General features: G+C 42.5%; 1 protein-coding gene across 3 annotated transcripts; it reads right to left on the bottom strand.

Moving 5' to 3' along the window:
- Window positions 1–289: 289 nt before the first annotated feature.
- qser1 (glutamine and serine rich 1) lies at window positions 290–20998 on the bottom strand. 3 transcript variants are annotated; one of them, XM_018763877.2, is made up of 13 exons: window positions 20572–20997; window positions 12503–12606; window positions 12235–12396; window positions 8428–12078; window positions 7910–8190; window positions 7567–7683; window positions 5009–5142; window positions 3251–3471; window positions 2939–3076; window positions 2409–2506; window positions 1980–2126; window positions 1193–1288; window positions 290–959 (listed from the first exon to the last, which is right to left on the bottom strand). In XM_018763877.2, exons 1-13 carry the CDS (start codon window positions 20673–20675, stop codon window positions 819–821), a joined length of 5394 nt encoding a protein of 1797 aa, XP_018619393.1. In that variant the 5' UTR covers window positions 20676–20997; the 3' UTR covers window positions 290–818. The 3 variants fall into 3 exon arrangements, 2 of the variants coding, with proteins under 2 accessions (XP_018619393.1, XP_018619396.1); XR_001966616.1 differs by lacking the exons at window positions 290–959; window positions 1193–1288; window positions 1980–2126; ... (1 more) ...; window positions 2939–3076; window positions 3251–3471 and adding exons at window positions 3755–3878; window positions 4006–4851 and having other exon boundaries at window positions 20572–20998; XM_018763880.1 differs by lacking the exons at window positions 290–959; window positions 1193–1288; window positions 1980–2126; ... (1 more) ...; window positions 2939–3076; window positions 3251–3471 and adding an exon at window positions 3754–4851 and having other exon boundaries at window positions 20572–20998.
- Window positions 20999–21284: the final 286 nt, after the last annotated feature.

Consider the following 21284-nt stretch of genomic DNA (forward strand, 5'->3'; position numbering starts at 1 on the left):
ACAATAAAAGTGTATTACAAAGGTACATTGAACAAACTGGACCACAATATTTTCTCCTGTGAAAAATACACCTATTAGTGAATAAAATGTACATTTTTTAAAGTATAAAGGATTTGTTTTTTTTACTCAAATAGAGAAAATAGTTTAGGTAATTGCATTTCATTACAATAAAAATACATCACCAAAAGCAGTATTAGAATTGCACCAACTCCATTTTCAGACTTATAACCAGTGTTATATAATCAAAGGAGTTTTGAAGCACAAAAGGTAGATATCTATATTACCGTTTGTAAATTTCTTTAAGAATATACTGACAAAACTTCTCTTTACATAATATACAATATTCTACATAAATTTGGCACTCCATTGTAGGAATGGATGTTTTTCCATACAACATATATGTGTGTATGCAAACAAACATAGACATACAGTATATATCTACACACTCACCTCCTCATCATCATAATCATTGTCACAGTGGCAATACATAGTGATGAGAAACAAAATATGCAAAAAAAGTTCATTAACTGATAGTGTAGACTTCTATGCTTGATCTGTCAAGACTCAAAATGAAGGGAAAAAAAAAAAAAAAACTAACATATAATAACCATCTATGTGTCTGAAGTTGCTCTACTTTGACAATTTCAAGCTTCTGTTCAATTTACTGTGCCCACCACTGAGCCAAACATACTCATCGCCCTGACAGCAACACACCAACCCAGGTGTAGGCCTTCACCACGTGTCCATTAGTGCTTTAACAATGCTTAAAGAATTCAGAAGTGCCTTTGTCTGAGTCTCTCTGGCCGTTTCCTCTCCAGCTACAAGCAGGTCTGCTGCACCTGTGTAAGCAGGTGGCCGAACTTCTCAAAGAGGCTCTCAACCCAGTGGCCATCCCGCATGCACAGCTGAACCGTCTCCTCCTGGCCCAAGTCCCGCCCCCCTGTCTGGAGAGACGCAATCTGGAGAGAGAGACAGACAGAAAATAAAGAACATGTAAGTGCACTACAGCACTAGTGGACCAGTCTGATCAAAAGGCACTCCAACCAACACCACACACAGGCACACCAACTGTGCTGCAGGGACAAATACTGGGTCTCTGGGATAACCGGTGTACATAATGTCTTCTTGGGGGGTGCATGAACTGTGGTACGCTGTCAGAGGTCTGAGGGGGGGAGAAAAATGCTTTCCTCACCTCGTCTTTGCACATCAGATACGTATGGTACTTGTAGTGCTGGAGTGAATGATAAAGTGATATCCACTGCGTCTTCTCCTTTTCCACTGTGTATTCCTGTAGGTGTGGAAAGAGCAAACACTCCTTATAGACCATACATACAAAAGCAGGCAGTTCCTGTTTCATATGAAGCGCTGCATGAAGGATTCACTGGGAATCATTGGGGAAAACCAATACTACAATACAAATGTGCTTTCAAACAGAGGAACTGAATGTTCATAGTGATGCAGAGCATTTGCACAAGCAGCACATTGACTGGCCCCCCTTGGCTGCTTCCTGTTTCTGTTCCAGCGGTGATTGATAGATAGTGACACGGCTGCCACCCAGTGGTTAAATCTTGTAACTGCTTACACATTCAGGGTAACTCATTAACGAAGCCACTTCCATTTATATTTATTCCTTTAGATCACATTTTTCTCCAAAGTGACTTCAGAGTATTTTCTGACTTATACAGCTGGCTAATTTTTACTGGAGCAGCTCAGGATTAGTACCTTTCAAAAGTGTACTACAGCAGTAGATAGCATTTGAACCAGGGCCCTTCGAGTCGACGGCAGCAGTTCGAACCATATTCTCCCATACTGGGTACAATTAAGAGTCCAAGGTTTTAGTCATAATCTAGAGTTACACACACAAATATTTAACAATCTTCAGCTTGCAATTTCTTTTGGTCTATATTTACATTAGATGTCTAAACACTGGAATGTCACGTTTTCGGTCAAAGTCTACCAAGAAGATATCACATTTTTACCAGTGGTAATTTGCTGGTGACTTTAGAAGGCCTCATGGTTTTCTTGTTGTAGGCTTTTCCACCTAATCGCACTTTAAAGGCTGGCGTTTCTCCATCCTTTTTCAGTTCAGTCACCAGCGAGAACTCTGGGAAGATGTCCAGTGCATTCTGGAGCACACCAGTGAAAAATGAAAAGCACATTTTGTGTTTACAAACAATTTAAAAAAACGGTCATAGCATGGCACATGTTGCTTAAAGCTAAACAATGCTAATTCACTGCAAGTGAAAATTTAATGTAAAAATGCCTTCTAGTGACAGGTCCAATACATAAACTTGTAATGAAAAAAAAAGGAAAAAAAAAAAAAACCACCATTAAATTATATTCAACCTGAGGCAATCAAAGGAAAGCTACAGAGTGCCAGATGAAGATGTGGCAGCACCGAAACACACCTTGAAGAGCTGACCCATGCGCAGTTTGGGCAGCAGCCTTCTCCTGTTGTCTGTGATCATCCCATCCACCTTCTTCACATGTGGCAGCAGAAGCTCATCTAGATGGAATCAAGGTAATTACTTCAGTGAGGGAAAGGACCCAAAACTGGCCATGTGATTCAGGATAGGGGGTCTGAAAAAGCTTCCCCAGGTTCACAGTCACAGATCAGCTACTTCAACAAACACAATGTTTCCTCTCTCTGAATCACTGACACCTAAAAGCATGTAAGAATGTGATTTAAAATGTGCCATATTTGGTTCTGCTTGAAAAACAGATTTTATATATATATATATAGCACTAGTATTATAGAGACAAATGTATATAAAACATATATACATAAAAGTAATGGTATTGGTGGCTGTATATGGGAAAATGTGAAGTCTGATTAAAATACTGGCAGGTTTTAAGTAATGGAAAATTGTATAAGCGCATTTTCATGTTTTTCCATCGCAGGACCACGACAATAAGTCAGTTCACTTCAGACACTGACCATTTTCCCTCTCCAGTGTGTCCATCACATCAGGATCTAGGGCCAAGCTAATCAACAGCTCCACAAAGCTCTTGAAGGTCTCCTTCATTGTCCTTGTGTTGAGGAAGCGCGAGGCGAAGGGGACTGGAGGAGTGAACTCTGGGACATCAACCCAAGAGAAGATTAGAATAAAATTAAGGTAAAACATTAAGAACTTGGAGCAAAAATAAAAAGTCTTCATAGGACAAAGATTGTTGTAATATCTTCTTTATCAAAGGGCTTTGTTCTTGGTTTATTAACAGCGTAGCTATGTCCATGGAGCCGTTTTCTCACCATCGTCTTCACTCACGGCCTCTGGCGATGATTCAGAGGGAGAGGATGACAACTCTTCCTTCCACTTTTTCCTTTTCTTGGGTGGTGGCTCCACTCTGGCCTTGGCCTGCTTGGCTTTGGGTTTGAAGGATGGCCTACTAGCCACAGGTTTTTGCACAGGCAGGACAACCCCTGAACTAGACACCACCTTGTGGCCCAGTAGAGCTTTAGCCTGTGAACCCCTGGAAAACAGAAATACAAGAAGTCAAAATCCTTCATATTGATTTGGCAGATGCTTTTCTCCAAAGCAACGTACAACTGAGTAAACAAAAGTGCATTTCACTAACGGACAGCTAGAGATGTGATTCACAAAGTATAGACAATTAGTCCAATACCACTGTTTTTTGAAGGCACACATTAAACAAAGAGCTGTATACAGAATTTATGGAAAGCAATTTTTTAAAAACAGATCATGTATTAGGAGTTCATGAAGCAGATAATTACACACCTTCCACAAAAATTTAAATTCCACGACAGAACTGAGAACCTTTAGAGATTTTGATTTTGGACCTCCTGGGTACAAGACCACCAAGTACCCAGAGCTGGAACAGCGTAGCAAAATGGTTGGGGTGTACTGAGTGATCACGTCCTGCAGGTTATGGAGGAGAAGATTCACTGCAAGTTTTATAGGTCATAACCAGTCTTGAACTTGAGAGGAGACACAGGAATGCCTTGGCAGGTCAAACACAAATTTTTTTAGCAGAATTCCGTATTACTTGGAATGTTTTGATGGCGAAGTCTGGAAGACCTGACAGGAGGAAGCTGTAGTAGGCCAGGCAGGATATCACTATGCCAGCTGATGGTAATTCCTGTGGATGTTATGTAGGATGTATCTGCAGGAGTGGGTTCAGGCTTTGATGTGTTGAGAGAAGTAAAATTTAGTCAATTGTTACTCCAAGATTCTTAACCAATGTACTGGACGAAATGAACAATTTGGCCAGTTTGATAAGGAGTTCCTGTGAGGTGGGCAGACAAGCTGGGAGGTGAAGGACCTCAGTCATGCAGATGTTGGGCTGTAGATGGCAATCAGTCATCCAAGTAAAGAGGTCTGAGAGGCAAGCTGCGATACGTGAGAATACGTTTGTAGCAGCAGGAGGTAAAGAGAAGAGGAGCTGGGTTTCATCAGCATGGCAGTAACAGGAAGACCTGGGAGAGGAGATGACAGAACTAAGGGAAGTGGTGTAGATTAAAACATTAGAGGGCCCAGCACTTGCTGAACAAGAGTCGACAGACACCGAAGGGAATATGAGGAGCTGCACCAAACCAGGTGGCAAGATCTACCTGATAGGAAGGACCATTTCAGTATTGTTTTGATTCCAGGATTTTGAAGAAAGGAAAGCAGAAGGGTGACAGTGCTGAATATTGCAGAGAAATCAAGTAGAATGAGGATGCTCTTCTGGCTGACTGGAGCGCTTCTGACACTGCCAGGAGGACAGTCTGGGTGGAACAGTCAATCTTGAATCCAAGCTGATAATTGTGAAGAAGATCATTCTCCTTAGGTGGAAAAGCAGCTCAAACCACTGAACAGACAAAATCTTACACAACCAAAAGAATCTTTCAGGCTGAAAAAAATAAAATGCACAAAAAAATGTTTAAAAACCCAACATATCTAGACAAGCTGGGCATGATGATCAAATTTTTAATTACATTCGTTAATCTCCTGAAATGAAAGTGTTTTGAAGAAAAGCATCTTTGCGGAGTTTACATGGAAATAAGTACCTCATGGAGTGCATTGGCTTACACCTTGGCTTCCTGCTGCAGACGCGCACATACTCTCTCTTGTTCACAGTATCGATGAACTTCACATAGACTCGTCTGTACATGGTCTTTGCATCACCAAAGTAGCCTAAATACTACAAGAAAAAAAAATTAATATTCCAACAAAAAAAATGCACTGGTAAAGTAACCAATTCCTGGATGTGACTGATTAATCACCATCATAATTTACATACTGACAGTGGCTCAATAATTGATTCTACAACCTCAGAGGAGCAAGAGTTGCAGAGCTTTAACTACTCCACAGTTATGAACAAGAGTCCAGAGAGGGGTCCATTTAACTCTGGAGGTGGTTCAAGTACACTTTCACAAATGCATCTACTCATTCTTTGAACTCTTACCCCTGGGTCATCCCTAGGCACAAAAGAAAGAGGAAATCCCCAAGAGACCCTCACTGTGTTCTGCCAGTGCAATGCCATTCTTGAAATAACAGAAAATCTGCGGTGCATGCCACATGTTCAATTTTGGCATACAGAGCATGCAGTTAAGTTTATAAGCAATCCAAGTTATTAATGGGTCATCATTGGCAGTGCATGGAAATTCCACACACCTGCAGTTCACTAAAAGGATAAGTTATGAATTTTTGAAGATGCAAAATGGAATTCACTTTTAATTCCATTTTCTTGTTTGTTTCTCCTTGCTCCGATAACAGATGTCCATACAGTTTGAACAAACAGAACATTAGCGTGAGAATTCATTAGTTCAACTAACTTCCTGTGTTCACATCTCATTTAGGATTAGATTTCTTCATTTAGCTGATACCCCATAGCTGCCAACCCTTCCTATTTTCAGCACTGAGTATGGAAATTATGATTTTTTTTTTTGCTAAATTATGCATCCGGGGGGGGGGAGCAGGAATCACCACACACCCCCACCACCCACACCTATCTTTTTAATCAACCATTTGTATGCATACTTGCTTCTGTGCATGAGCATCATACTCGCCCCATGTGATCGCTTCCCAAAAGTGCATGAGCATTGCTAACTTTCGATTCCATGTCTATAAAACTTGCTCAAAAACTGAGTTTTACACTCAGTTACACTCTGCATTTCAGCAATGTAAAACTATATGACAATAAAAGCAATAATAATGATAATTAACCCCTCTGTCTCATTCCCCCCCCCATCGGAGATTAGCAGCTACAAAGTGACTTAACTAAACTACCTACAATTATTTAACCATTTACACACCTGAGTAGTTTCTACTGGAGCAATTTAGAATAAGTATCTTTTTCAAGCATTATAATAGGAGGTGGAATTTAATCATAGAACTTCCAAGTCCACAGGAATTGTCTCTAACCACTATGCTAGCTGCTGGCCTCAAAACACAAGCTTATATCTGGTGTTCCTGAGTGTCTCATCAATCACAAGACAAAGAATGTTGTACATGTTCATAGGACGGATAACTCAACAATGATTGATGTTATTTGTGGTGACAACTTATTTTTAGTCATTTTAAATTAGTTTTAATATAGTCACTTAGATCGGGGGGGGATTTTGATGGCATTAGACTGCAGACAAGTTTATTGTATAAATATATTTTTACTTTGATGGTATGGTGGCACAGTGCCTGGTTAGCGCGAGAGAACGTGGGTTTGATCCCCACTCAGTGTCTGCTTGGGTTTCCAGTGGACGTTCCGCTTTCTTCCCACAGCCCAAAAACATGTAGATCAGGTGAATTGGTGTCTTTAAATTGCCTGTAGAGTGTGAATGAGTGAGTGATTGCATGTGTGCGTGCGTGTGTGCGTGCGTGCAGCTACCCTACAATGGATTGGTGTGCTTCCCAGGGGAATAACCTCCCCAACCCCCTCGCCACCTTGCACAAAATGCTTCCAGGATAAGCTCCAACTCAGCGTGAACCAGATTAGGACAAGTGGTTAACAAAAACTGACAGACTGATATTTTTACTTAAATTCAGTCCAATAACTATACTGATGACCATATTTCAATCTGTATTATACATTTCAAATATACAGCTCAATTTTTACCTAAAAACAAAACTACCTCAGCAGTAGTGCTGATGCACACATTCAAGTGTTGTGTGCCGTTCTCACTTCAGTCAGTACAATTTCTGGTAAATATTAAGTGGTCAATAATATTTTTGTCTGAAAGGACCTTTTCTTAGATCTCCTAGAGGGCCTCAGAAAAGTGTGAGGTGGCCTTTTATTTCACAGTGCAAACACAGGTTGAAAACCTTCTTAACTTGGCCTCCAGGACCTGCAGCTGAATAATCCATCTCTGTCTCTTAACTGCCCTCTTAACTCTCCATGGCACCCGGAGACCATTTTCTAGTACCACTTCACGTGCGTGAGTGACAAGAGTGTGTTCCACTGACGTATGGATGAGTGACCCATTGTACGAAGTGTGTCTAACAGTGCAAGTCCCCTTGGTGAATAAGGTCTGTGGGCTGATAACACTACACAGAGTTCATTGGAAGTCACTTTGGAGAAAAGCATCTACTAAATAGATAAATGTAAATACCAATACATTCTTGTACTTACACTATTGGTGGCTGAAAACACTCTGGTTCCATCCCTTAGCTCTGGCACAAACTTTTGCAGCAAGGCTTTTTGAACCTTCCATATAGCGGGGGGCTCTCGTCCAGCTTTAAGTGTCATCTGTTCAAACGCAAGATGCTTGGAAGTTAAATGACTGGACAAGGACATCAGTGAGAATTAGCCATTTGTAAATCCCATGTAAAGTTGCGAGTGCAGAATACTACTGACTAGGTCTGTGCTGAGAAAACACCCAAGTTACCCAACGTGTATCAGTGAAATGTGGATCTCCAACACGGTTTCAAACATTTCAGAACTGCAGAGTGAAAGCAACATTGTTTCAAAGTACCTTCAGGCATTCAATGTCCTCAATTTTGACAACAAACTCATCTCGTTCACGGTACATTCCCTCCCCTCCGCTATCCGACAGGTCTTCGTCTGTCAGCCCTTCAATGGCCACAGATGTCAGCTGCACTGCAAGCTGGTCCAGCGGGACGTCTTTTAGGAAATCCTGCAGAGAAGGCTCTGCAGTTGCAGCAGGTGGTTGATCTTGTGCCACGTGTACTGGGAGAGACATACCGGGGGAGTTCTCTGGTTTTACAGTGGCACCTGAAATTTTCTTCTCAGCCACTTGGAAATTGTGCAAGTAGGAAGGTGGGGATTAAACAAGATTTAATCATTCCATAAAACATGACAATATACAGTAACATTTTAAAGTGCCTTGGAAAAAAAAGAAAAAGGCATCAGCATCAGTACATGAATGTATGATGAGTGCTTAAAAAGAGTATCAAAATGAGCTTAAGTCTGAAGCCAGTATAACCTCTAACATCAAAAAAAGTATCAGAAGCACAAAATTCCCTTTCTTACCTGATTTTTTGTTCTTATCTGCAGTTTCATCTAGTGAAAAAAGTGCTGAATTGATGCTCTTCTGAAGATCCTGATTCTTTCCCATAGAATCATCCTCATCAGAGGAAAAAGATGGCAAGGTCTCCAGGTTCCTGTTAAGTTCATCATCCAGCCGCTTAGATGGACTAGAGCTGCTAGATTCCAGTGATATCAGTGGAACAGCTGGAGGCTGGGGTCTAGAAGGCAAGGGCAGAGGACAAGAAGGGCGTCTGGAGGAAGACGACGACGACTTCCTGGAGCGATTTGGCATTCTTATAGGTGGAGAAGAGAACTGTTGTTTGGGCCCAGACTTAAGGAAATCTAAAAAGGATCCAATGAATCCAGTTTTCACTTCTGGCTGTTTTTCCTCAACCTCTCTGATTTTCTGCCGCATCCTCTCTTGCTGCTGGTAGCCATCATAGCAGCTGTCAGAGGTAGACGGTGAGTTTGTGTCATTCCCACGGGAGTTCTGTCGCTTCCCTTGGCTGCTGCGCTTCAGAGGCTTTGGATGACTATTCTCCTCCTCACCCACTGCCTTTGTGGATCCCTTGGATTTGGCCTTCTTCTTAGGGCAACCATTGTTGGGAGAATCTATGGCATTCTCCATTTCAGAATTCTTTAATTCTATACTCTGAGCCTGCCCCTTTCCCGCAGACAACTTGGTTTTGCTCGCAAGTCCAATGGGATTGGTGTCCTTGCTAGCTAGGTTGAAGTCATTTTCAGTGGTGGCACCCTTATTTCTTTTCCCACTTGGGTTAAAGTCCACCCCATTTCTGTGGTTCACTGTGTGCTCCTCTGATACCTCCCTGTTCTCCACTGAATTGTGGCTACTGTTTCTTGGCTTTTGAGTAGGGATCACCATCCGTTCACTCACAGCAGAGGAAACGGATGTTGTCAGTCCTGCCTGTCCATGCGAATTTAACAACTCAAGTTCTTGATGACCCTGAAGACCCCCTTTAGGCAACAAATGGATGCCTGAAACCAACTGTCCACCATTCTGTGACATTGTCACAGTTTGAGTGTTGGCAACAACTGAATGCGGAGAGGAGAAACTGGGGGATATGTGTCTGGCCTCTACCAATTGGAAGGGGCCTTTTGAATCAGCTGGGCTTGCTAGTGATTGCATCTCTCCTTCAGATGAGGTGGCTTTCACAAAATCCTGAGGAGTGACTCCACAGGCAGCAGCAGTGGCAGCTAAGATGTCATCTACATTGGACAGGATGTTCCTCTCATCCCCAAGGAGCATAGAGTCAGGAAAACAGATGGAGCTGAGGGCAAAGTGATGCTTTCCATCATGATTCACTTGGCTGAAGTTTTCTTTCGGAATGAGATGCTGATGGAGCAACTTCGATGAATCTGAGAGATCCATTTTCAGGATATCAGAGTTCTGAGGAAGAGTCATCTGTTGCTGGCTCTGTCCACTGTTGGTGCTAACAATTTGATCTTCAATTTGAAGGTATTGCACCGGCACCTGCTGCATCTGATTTGAAACCTTGGATGGGTCCATGTTTGGGGTTACAAGCGGCTGCTGCAGTAGGATCATCTGTAGGTCTTTTTGGGGCTCCAGCAGAACTTGGGCACTGGGGAGCCGAATAAACTGTGTTTGAGGTGTAGCCTGAATCTGACCGTGCTGTACGCCTATGGATTCATTGTGAAGGGTCTGTGGTCGAAACTCAAGATCTTTGTATTGGAGAGGGTGCTGCTTAAGCTCCTCTGAGCTCATGGTTAAGTGGGAAGACTGCATTTGTGGAGAGTTCCTCTTTGACTCTAGGTCTACTTGACTGTTTGCACTCAATACATGCTGCCCATGATGGCTCAAAGAATCTATTCTTTCATTCTTTTTGGATTCAGAAAGTGACATGCCTGCAATCTGGTCCTCAGGACGCAAGCTACTCCGGATCACACTTTGCGAGTTGTAGCGATCATCCATTTTGGAGACAACATACACAACATGGTGCTGTGCTCCCATGTCACCACCCACGAGTGTCTGAGCTGAAGCCTCCAGGGAGGTCTGCTGTAAGGTCTGCAAATCCTGCACAGAAAACTCACCACTTTCCTGTTTTGTGGCAACATATGTATCAGATCCCGTTTTATTTCTGCCATAAGATGGCTTTAAGTCAGTTGAAGACCTGTTATTCTGTAAGGCTTGTGAATGAGGGTTCGAGGAAAAAGGAGGCGAATGCACTGGATTCCCATACTTCTGAGGCTGTGGTGACAATGTGTTTTCTGTCTTACTATCAGAGGAAGGGTGTGTAAGTATGTAGTCCTCGGCTTGCTGCAGCGTTGGCAAACTGTGGGCACGAGTGGCAGAGAAGGAGAGGGACTGTGATGTCAGAGTAGAAGATTGTCCTGAACCATAGCTATGAGAGGGGCTGACCGTTGCTAGATCCTGGGACTGAGCAGAATAACTCACAGTTGGCATATCCTGAGAGTGGCTGGAGGAATAGCTCTGGGAGGGGTTCCCTGGGCACAGTACCTGCCCTTGAACCCCATAGTCCTCTCTATGTGCTGTTGAAGAAAGGCCCTGTTGCTGACTGGAAGAGTAAACAAGAGCCTGGCTCGCAGGGGATACACTACTTGATTGGCCAGTAAAAGAAGTAGGAGTCTTATACAAAGAAGGCAACTTCTCTGACTGACTGGAAGAATACAGCTGTGGATGGCTGATGCTGCTTGGCAGGCTTTGTGACGTAACATAGTTCTGCGAGGGACTGACAGACATCAGACTGGGCAACTGGGCAGATTTGTAAGTCTGTGACTGACTGGCAATGACAGTGTTCTGCTTTGGGGCAGGTGAGGGGTAGCTTTGAATCTGTTGATCAGGGGAGGTGCTGTGAGACTTAGTGACTTCGGGAGGAAGGTGATTCTTTTTGGAAGAAGAGTCACTGGTTTTTGCACTGGACACTGGCGAAAATCTGGGTGAGGGGATGGAGGAGGAATAAGCCTGAGTTTGCTCCAGTGTGGCTTGAGATGTTTTCTGTTGTAGTCCACCACTGCTCACCTGAGTATTATCTCCTGAGGGGCTGCAGGGGACAGCCGGCTGCTGCGAGGGGTCCTGAAATGAGGCCTCGCTTTCGTTGGCTAGATACCCCTGCAAGGAATGCTGGGTGCTGCTTTGCAGCTGTGCCTGAACTGATGGAGTACTGGAAGGCCGCTGATGGTGCTTAATCACACTACATTCCCGCTGAAGTGCTCTCTCTATTGAGCCAGTGAAGACAGAGGCGCTGTAAGGCTGTGGGGTTTGCTGAGGTCCACCCAGGGCTGAGGGCAGCAGGCTGAACTGAGGCTGCAGCAGGTGAGGGGCTGACTCCTGGGCAGAGCGATATGTGGAGGACTGTGGAGGAAGGCCAACACTCAATGCCGGGGTGCCAAGGCGGTCATAAGTCAGGGTAGAGGGCACTGTACCTTGGCCACCTGACTTAATTTGCAGCAAGGGGTCATGGGGAGACAGCAAACCATTTGTGGATGTGCTAAACGTGGTATCCTGAACTGCTAGGGAGGGGGTGGTGGCAAAACTCCGAGCGGAAAACGTGTTGGGGTGCTGATAGGTGGGGAGAGCTGCAGGTGTGGGAAACGTTCCAGATGAAGGGAGGGCTCCAGCAACAAACAGTTCGGTAGTAGATGTCGAATTTGTGCCTGATAGAAAGAGAAAAAGATATTATTGGCCTGGAAGAGCAAACACACACACCCAAATCCATCTTGGACTGACACACAAAGGCAGAAGAGGACAAAGATAAATGTGAACAAAGACTCAGGTAGACATACTCATAAAGCCAACTGTCCCCACCCTACCTGTCTGCCATGATGGTGTCCTGAACTGAGGGAGAAGGGAAGCAGTCGCAGGTCCAGCCTGTCCAGTACGGGAGTCAATGGCAGAAAGGAAGCTCATGACTGATGTTTCAGTAGTGTTATTGCCAGCAGCATGCAAACCAGTATCAAAGATTCCAGGCAGCCCTGGAGGTGAGAAACAACGTACTCCATCACTGCCGGGTACACACGTATAGGCCAATAGCAATGAGATCTTGCAGTATACATAAATCTACCTTTTTCTTCACTTTACCTATGGGGTGATGGGTAGTAGCGTATGAGGGAAGCTGAGGAGTGGATGCGTAGGTCTGGCGGTGGACAAGATCCGAATCTGGATGTGTGGCTCCATAGTTCAAGCTGCAGAGAAGGCAGAATCATTAAATTCCTATACATACCTTTACAGGATTAGTACTAAATTCTGACCACAGATAAAAACAAACCGCAACTGCCATTTTTAGATATGTATACACAAGCTAGTAACACTGGTGCAAAACATTTTCTTACTGGACTTTGTAACTGAAATTATTTATTTAATTGCTTAGTCAATGTTTTTGTTTCAAGCCAAGTTCTTTCCCTTTACACTGCTGGATATTTTACTGAAGAAACATATTACTCAAGGGTACCACTGCTGAGCCCTTCCTGGAACAACATTCAGTTTACAATTTCCTGTTAAGTATGTTTCAACTTTTTCATTTGTTGTTTTACATGGAAACTTGCCCCTTCACCATCAATAAATTGAACATCTTTATGATATTTTTGAAAACCCAACAACATTTTGCAAAACGAAGGGTGCTCGAAATTTACAAATGCAGTCACTCGGCCTCAACCTCCAAGTTTATACTTTGTGAATCTTGCAGACCTTTCACAATTACAACTCTGAGTCTTTCAGGGTATTTGTATATGAGCTTTGGAAATTTAGCTTTTAGAATTTTTGTCCCGGGGGAACGGTGGCGTGGCGGGTTCAGCCAGTGCCTGCTGCGTGGTGGGTCTGGAGTTTGAGCTCTGCTTGGGGTGCCTTGCGACAGATTGGCATCCCATCCTGGATGTGTCCCTTCCCCCTCTGACCTTGCGGCTTTTGTTGCCAGGTAAGGCTCTGGCTCGCCGCGACCCTGCTTGGGACAAGCAGTTGTTGACAATGGATAGATGGATGGATTGTCGTCTATTTTCACCAGGGTGATCTTCAGAATAATCATCATCAGTGGACTGCAATTTTTTTGTCGACCATAGATTTTTATGGAATTCAAATTCAGGCTGTTCCAAAACACTGACTTTCTTGTAACACCTGGGTGATTAACACTTATTATTCATTTGTATTTAACCGATACCTTTGTCCAAGGCAACCTATAATACTAGATACACCATCGTAAGCTACTTGCAAGTATCTATCCACAATACACAGCAATGCAGCACACGCACTCACACCATACTCGGTTAAGAGTCACAAATTCACCTAAAACATGTCTTTGGATAATGCAAAAAACCCCAAAACACAGGAGGAACACGAAAACGCCACAGAGAGAGTGCTGGATTCCAACCCACGTCTGAACGCACAACCCAGGTGTGCCATTATGACCCCCATTTGTTAAGCATAAAATCACCTGAGAGAAACTTTGCATCTTCTATTGATCGTATGCTTACTGGCAAACTTCAGGTGTAACATTAATGCTGACTTCCCCCTAACTGCTCTCCCAAAGAGACCAAATCTGTGCTGTGTAGAAGACCATACTGCTAATTTATGGACAGTACTTCCTACTGCAGACAACCAGCTCTGCAACTGCTTGGTCATTTCACTCAAATGCTCTTCTCATTCAGGAGTTCATATGAATCACCAAATCTTAGTGGTGTCTGGATTGTGCCATATTGTTCCCATTATTTCACAGTGGAATTAACTGTGCTCCAGGGAAGATTCAAAGTATGCCAAAGCTTTTTATGACCCTCTCAAACTTTTGCCTCCTAAAAACTTCAAAATTAAGTTACACAGGCAGTTCCTAACTCTTTGTGACAACCTCGCTGATTTGTTCTGCTGCTTCCGTTGTGAGACTTGCCAAAATCAGTTTTTGTTTTCTCCCCTCAAGAAACTGAAGGCAAGAGGATTCCAAATCAAAGGTGCACCCCAATTACACTATAATGTAATCTCAAGAAAACAGAACACACATTGCTCAGTTTATGTTGTTCATACTAAGACAGTAAATACTTACCAATTTTCATTCTTTACTTTTTACTATAATTCTCAAGAATATCTATAAACATTTTATTTTGAAATTAGTGTGACATTTATAACACAAAATTCAATACACATTTTAATACAGTACAATTTGTACAGTAGCTGTTACACAGTGTGATACATGAATAGTACTAACAAATGATTAATTGACAAAAAAAAGCAAATGAAACAGAACTTATTTTCATCACAGTAAATTTTTGTTTTATTTATTAACTGCTTATACTACTACAAAGACATTTCTAAATAAAGAAAGAAGGTTTACACCAACTTCACACAATGAGTGTTAAAGCCATTTACTTTTAGTAAAAGTGCTGTCCTGTTTTAGTTCCACATAGCTGGACTGATTATTTCTAAAAGCAAGAACAAATGATGTATCATTAAATTTTTTTCATGTAAATGTATTGCATCTGAGGAATTCTATTAGATCTCTAAAACACGACAACTTCAAAAAATATGACACACATAATGAAGAATTCCAAAAGCTTAATTTTGTGCAGGAACATGGCACCAGAGAACTTATGTATTTTATGTACATCAAACATCATGTATACTGAGGACTGGACTGTCATTAGTTCTGATCTCAGGTCTTTTTCCAGTTTACATAAAATATAAGCCATTTCAAACAACAACCCACACAGTTTCATGTCAATAAACAACATAAACAGAAGAGGCTATAATCACTCAAACTGTAAGGAATTTAAGGAACAAAAATATCTGCCTGGGTGTAAATATCAACCACCCAAGGGAGAGGATTAATTAGAAGACTGTATCTAACAGTTATATGCTAATAAATTACAACAGAGGTATTCATAAGATCTGTTTTAAGGAATCAAGACCTTTCTCTGAGCCAGATTGAAACTGAAAAGGCCACTTCCACACTGTCAAATAATACTCAAACAAAGGGCTGCACATTTTGGTCTAATGCTTTGGTCTAATGTCTGGGTTAGTTGATTTAAAAACACAAGATACACAGATATTCATGAAAATCTTGAGAGTAAAGATTAGGCCACTTGACGTGCCTAGAATGACTCTGTCCTCAGTGCCACAACACCTTCAACACCTCACACACTGAAAAGTGAGCCAGAAAAGAACTGCTAAAGCTATATTACTCCAGCATATATGAATTATGCAATACATACCAATGTTATGAGTGGCATGGTGGCGCAACGGGTTGTGCTGGTGCCTCATGGTTCCTGGGCTGCGCATTCAAGTCTGGCCCTATCTGTGTGGAGTCTGCAGGTACTCTGTGTTCGCAAGGGTTTCCTCCCACAGTCAAAACATGGGTGTTTCTGGTGAATTTGTAAATGTGTATATATATGTCAAAGAGTGCATGTGTGTGATTGCTCTGTGTTTGACCATGGTGTGCCCAGCCTCATGCTCTATGCTTCTGAGGTAGCCTGTGGACCACTGCATCAGAAAAGTGGTTTTGCTCATGGATGGATGATAAAGAGATAAATGCATCCGAGAACTGTTCAATACAGAATATACAGTATGTATATACAAGTTTAAGGTCCTTCAGTTTCATCTTCAGTACTTTAAGCTCACACAACAAGCCAGCCCCATATGAATCTTATGTTTATTGGTTTCCATCCATGTCCTGAAACAGGTTTTACCCCACCAACATCTCTGCAAGATCTTCTCTCTGAACATTGAGTTTCCACTAAATGTCATAACACACAAGAAGAGCTCGCACAGCAATAAATGTTAGGGAAAATTTTACTGAACGCCCAAAATCATATAATGATCTTAAATATTGCTCATATGATGCTATTTGAAGCAAATTAAAATTTCAAACACAAACGCAGCTTGGTATTTTACTAAGTTACTCCTTCCGTTTTAGTACATTGGCTCCTTTCTTAGTCCTTCAACCATCAGTTTACAAGTCAAAGGGTTTGAGCCCTACACTACCTGCTGTTTGAAACTTGAAAAAAAAGCTCCTCAAATTATTGATTCCGCTCATAATTCCCACTATAAACTTCCTATTTAATTTTAACACAGTAAAGTAAGAAGAGAACATGTGGGGATGGCACAAGTACAGGTAGATATTTACAGGAATGCAAAGGAAATATTGGTGACAGACTTTCTATTAGTCTACTTAAACAGAGGACAAATTAAAGTGAGCATTTGTAACCAAATGTATATTAATTTATTAAAGAAAATGTATAACTACGATTTTTGTGACAGTCTGAACCATTGTCTCTTTATAAGAAAATGGCAACAACTCCTCCACCATAGAAACTGGTTGAAAAGTTCCTATGTTCTTCTGATTTTGATCATTTCCAGCAAATTTTACATGTATCAGTATAATACTAACTCAGTACATCTGTTTCAAATGCAACATTTTACAACAAAAACTACACCCAAAAACAAGGACATACGACACATTCAGCTAAGCCTAAAAACACAACCCTCCACCCTTAAGTAAACACTGCATAACTGCCCTATACTACGCTAAGATTGTACAAACTGTTCAAATACTTAATAAAGACCCAGCAACAGCAGCTCTCGTATGGTGCTGAATTGTAGTTATATGAAGAACTACATGAGCTGTGGATTTCACTAGTTTAATTTGCCCTCAATTGATTTCCTAATAAGATCTATATTAAATACCACAACCAGTCATGCAAACATGGCCTAAAAAAAGGCAAGGAACCAAAAACAACTGACCTGTAATGAAACCAAGGGGCTGACTTTCTGTAAACTTCTCAATTCACTGTTTATTGCAGTTCTCTAAAAAACTGGAAAAAGGTTGACCTTTCTATATCCACAAATAACGTGCACCTTTAAAGGAATTAGCTCCTGTCAAGCAAGAATACAAACAATGTGGCAGTTGTGAAACAGCATCGCTGAAGTCAGGTCCCTGAACAATGACGTATGCAAGTGTGTTGAATGCAGACTCATATTCATTTCAGATTCTCCCAAGATGACACCTTTCCCCTGGTGAACAAATAAATGCTAAATACAGAATCAAGTTTCGCACAGAATTACCTTACCATGCATGGATCTCAGTCTGGATTTACTGCAATTTGAGGACTTTGCAACACTTGAGTGTTGTGGAGGGGTTATGCACGCACGCCCGATTATTTTTGTAAAGTGAGACCGAAAAGATCAATAAAGCCAAATAAATAATAACTGCACATTTTCCATATAGCAATAAACCACATTTCATTTTATACTAGAATAAATACAAACACACACTGTGGCACACCTGGATGTACCTTAGAGGCTCAAATTAAGAATAATCCTGCATAGTGGCTTAGTGGATACCACTGGTGCTTCACAGCTTCTGGGATGTGGGCTTGAAAACAGCTCAGTCTGCGCAGCCCTTGCATGTTCCTCTAATGTTCATGTGGGTATCCTTCCACAGTTCAAAAAGATGTTTCAGGTGAACGAGTGCCCAGTGATGCATCTTGTTTTGTGCCTCATGCTTCCTGTGACTGTCTCCGGATAGAACAGAACCAAAAATGGATGGAACTTCAATTTGGAAGTTTTCAATTTTACACTGTCCAACTAAATCTGCTAAAGCAATTTACCACAACAGCAGGGCCCTTCTGGGAATTGAACTAGAAACCTTCAGGTGACCAGCCAGTGTCTTTAACAGACTTTGTTTTCCCTCATTTTCATTAATTAATAAGTTTCTCCATTGATCCTGCAGGTTTTATAGTAGTTTAGGCTGTCATCTTGCAATACAAAGGTCCTCAGATCAAATCCCTTGATCAAGGTACTCAACCTGAATTTGTACAGTAAGAATACCCAGCTGTATCAGTCCACTGTTAATTTGATTACCTAACATCCTAGGCCACCTTGGACAAATGTTTCAGCTATGCAAGAAAACCTAATGATGATGACAATAACTATTTAATATAGCACCTTCAAAAGCAGCTTCTCAAAGCGTGTTACAGGGGAAAGGGATATATAGGGTAGATTAACACAAGAAGAAATTTACAATGAATGTCAACATAAGAGATCACAAGAGAAAACAACAAGATTAAAAAAACACAATAAGACAAAAATTACAGCAAAACATACAAAGGGAAAAGGGTAAAGAAAGAAACAAAAGAAGACTACGAGATGGAGAAGAGACCATTGGACTTAGGACAGAGAGGCAGAGACGAGTCAACAGTCTGGCCATGTAGAGCTTTACGGGAAAGCAGGAGGATTTTGAAGTCAACTAGAAACCTTACAGGAAGCCAGGGCTGGGATTCTAACACAGGTGCGATGCGGTCACTACCATTGCGCTCGGTCAGCGTTCGAGCTGCTGAAACGTGAACGTGCTGGAGCGTCAGGTATATCGGACGGCTCCGCAATGGAGGACATTACAGTCAATTCACTAAAAAAGACGACTGTGTTAAGCTTTTTGGGCAACAGGAAGAGAACATGTGGAACAGTCTGGCAATGTTTTTAAGGTGTTTAAAAAAAAAAAAAAAAAAAAAACTGGCTTTAACAACATTCTGCACATGTATTTTAAACATGAGGCAAGGGTCAAATAAATCTATCCTATGAATTGATGGAGCGATGAGGGGGTCCAAGAAGCACAACCTCAGTCTTGTCACTGTTTAGATGTAGGAAGTTTTGAGCCATCCAGCATTTAAATATCAAAGCTGCATTTTGATAGTGCCGAGACAGCATCACAGGTCTACTATGGATGTAGATCTGTGAATCACTGCCATAAAAATAACAAAACCACGTAATATAAATATCTGACCGAGCGAGAACATGTATGCACTAAACAGCGGAGGCCCTAGTACTGAGCCTTGAGGAACAAACTTCACATCTCGAACTTTAGTCACAGACAAAGAAGCGGGGGTCACTATGACTGGAACCGAATCACTTGAGCGCAAGGAAGGAAATTCCAAATACATCTAAGTATTATGATTAACAGTGTACAAAGCAGCATAACAACAATGATAATAATCCAGGTTCCAAGCGTTTCCTCAGCCATCAACCTTTCTCTTCTTATAGATGGGACCAGCAAACAACTGGGCCTCTTTTGTTCATCTTCCCAGAAATGATCAGGGCCTAATCGCTGTAAGTACAGTAGAGACGCAATGACACACATCCTACAGTGGTGGTATTTACAGCGGTAAACAGTGGATGACCTGCATTTGCCCTCAGACTGGCACATCACACACAGCAAAGTTGTAGGGCTGCTTTGCTGTGATGTGCCAGTCTGAGGGCAAATGCAGGTCGTCTTGGCAAGATAAGGTTGTACTCACTAGGTTCACTGCATTTTCACCACAACACAGCCGAAAAGGCTGCGTTAAAACTCAAAGTGTTCTTAGTTTGTACACACACCACCTAGGAAATGACACCGTGTGCAGTAACACATCCCAGAGAGAACAGCTCTTCACTCATTATCTGTCGTCGTCCCCCCCCCCCACAGAAAACGTATGCAATTATTCACGAAAAGGGCACTTTTATAGCGTGTGTACAGTTCCTTTATTCGCACAAGAAAGCTGTAAAAGTGAATAAGAACACTACTAAATAAAATACAACATCTGTTCCAAGAATCACGGGTATTAGAAAAAAGGCGCCGACACGTCACCTCACGAAAATATTGAAACACGTCTTTTTCTGTTCCAGAATCCAGGTGCGAGTTACACACTCCGTCCGTCCGTGTGCTCCAAAACAACTCGTTTATTATTATTTTATCATCATTTAACGATGTGCTGGTCGAGTGCGGTCAGTAACTAAGGGAGTTTTTTTCCCCCCCTCAATTTCTTTCTTTCACTCGAACGCATCGAAACAGGCATCTTTCAGTCTCCTACATATTTCTGGGACACACTGGACTCGATCCGTTTTCTATGGCAATTAAATTGCAACACTGGCGAACGGACGTGTCTGCTCCGAGTCCGTGTGTGTGAGGGAGTGTGTGCTGGATGAGTGCCGCTGCTGCTTTGGGTCCACCATTTCCTTCTGCGAGCAAACGACTTGTTCGCTCCTCTCTCACACACCTAAAAGTCTGTGGGAAGGAAGCCTCCGCAGCGCTGCGAAATCACACGAACCCGCAGTAAATGGCTTAGCGGGTGCAGGCCTCCTGCTCCTCCTCCACCCGCGGGCTTTCCCGGGCGATAGCGGCCCTCTCCGCCGTCTCTTACCTGGGCTTCGCGCTGCCGGCGCCCCGCTCGTAGGCCCAGGCTGCGGTCTGCGCTGCAGAAGCCAGCGGCTCCGCGAAGCTGGAAACCGGGTAATTCCTGTCCATCCCCCGGCGGAGATGTCGGGCGACGCGCTTCCCCCGATCGACCTTCCTAAAGCACGCACGCACACGACCGCGCAGCCGAGCGCGAGCACTCACATTCTCGGTGCGGGTACCGGGAAAAGGGCGCCAGGCTCAGCGACGAGGCTCAGGGCCGATCGGCACGCTCGCTCCTAATATCAGATTAGTGGGTGATGATTGTTATTATTGTCCCCGTGCCTCGCTCAGTCAGTCATCATGGTGTTAGTGCTGCATGGTGCGACTTGGATCCAATCCCCATGTTGGTTTATTTCCCAGGATGCACCACCTAGAGTCCGGGTTGGAACTTTCTTACATGATGAGCACACTGCACACATGCAGGTAACTCCGGGAAACGTGGGTGTTTGTGGATCGCAAAGAACAGGCGCTGGGAGAAGCAAAAAAAAAAAAAAAAAAAGAAAAAAAGAAGACAATGGAAGCGGACTGAAATATTCCTTATGATGTTTAGTTCTGCATTAAAGACATTTCACCCAATCGCAAAAAGCAAAGTTTGTTTTAGAAAAGGAAGGTGGACTAGTGACCACTAATGATTAATTGCAGGTCCCTGTGACTGTAAATATTAATAATACTTATTAG

This window comes from Scleropages formosus, chromosome 11, assembly GCF_900964775.1.
Source record: "Scleropages formosus chromosome 11, fSclFor1.1, whole genome shotgun sequence".
NCBI lineage: Eukaryota > Metazoa > Chordata > Actinopteri > Osteoglossiformes > Osteoglossidae > Scleropages > Scleropages formosus.

Coding starts and splice junctions, on each gene's coding strand:
- qser1 (XM_018763877.2), bottom strand. CDS start 20,675: ATGGACAGGAATTACCCGGTTTCCAGCTTCGCGGAGCCGCTGGCTTCT. Junction 12,607..20,571: donor GCCGGCAGCGCGAAGCCCAG/GTAAGAGACGGC, acceptor CCTTCTCTGCAG/CTTGAACTATGGAGCCACAC. Junction 12,079..12,234: donor GACACCATCATGGCAGACAG/GTAGGGTGGGGA, acceptor TCTTTCTATCAG/GCACAAATTCGACATCTACT.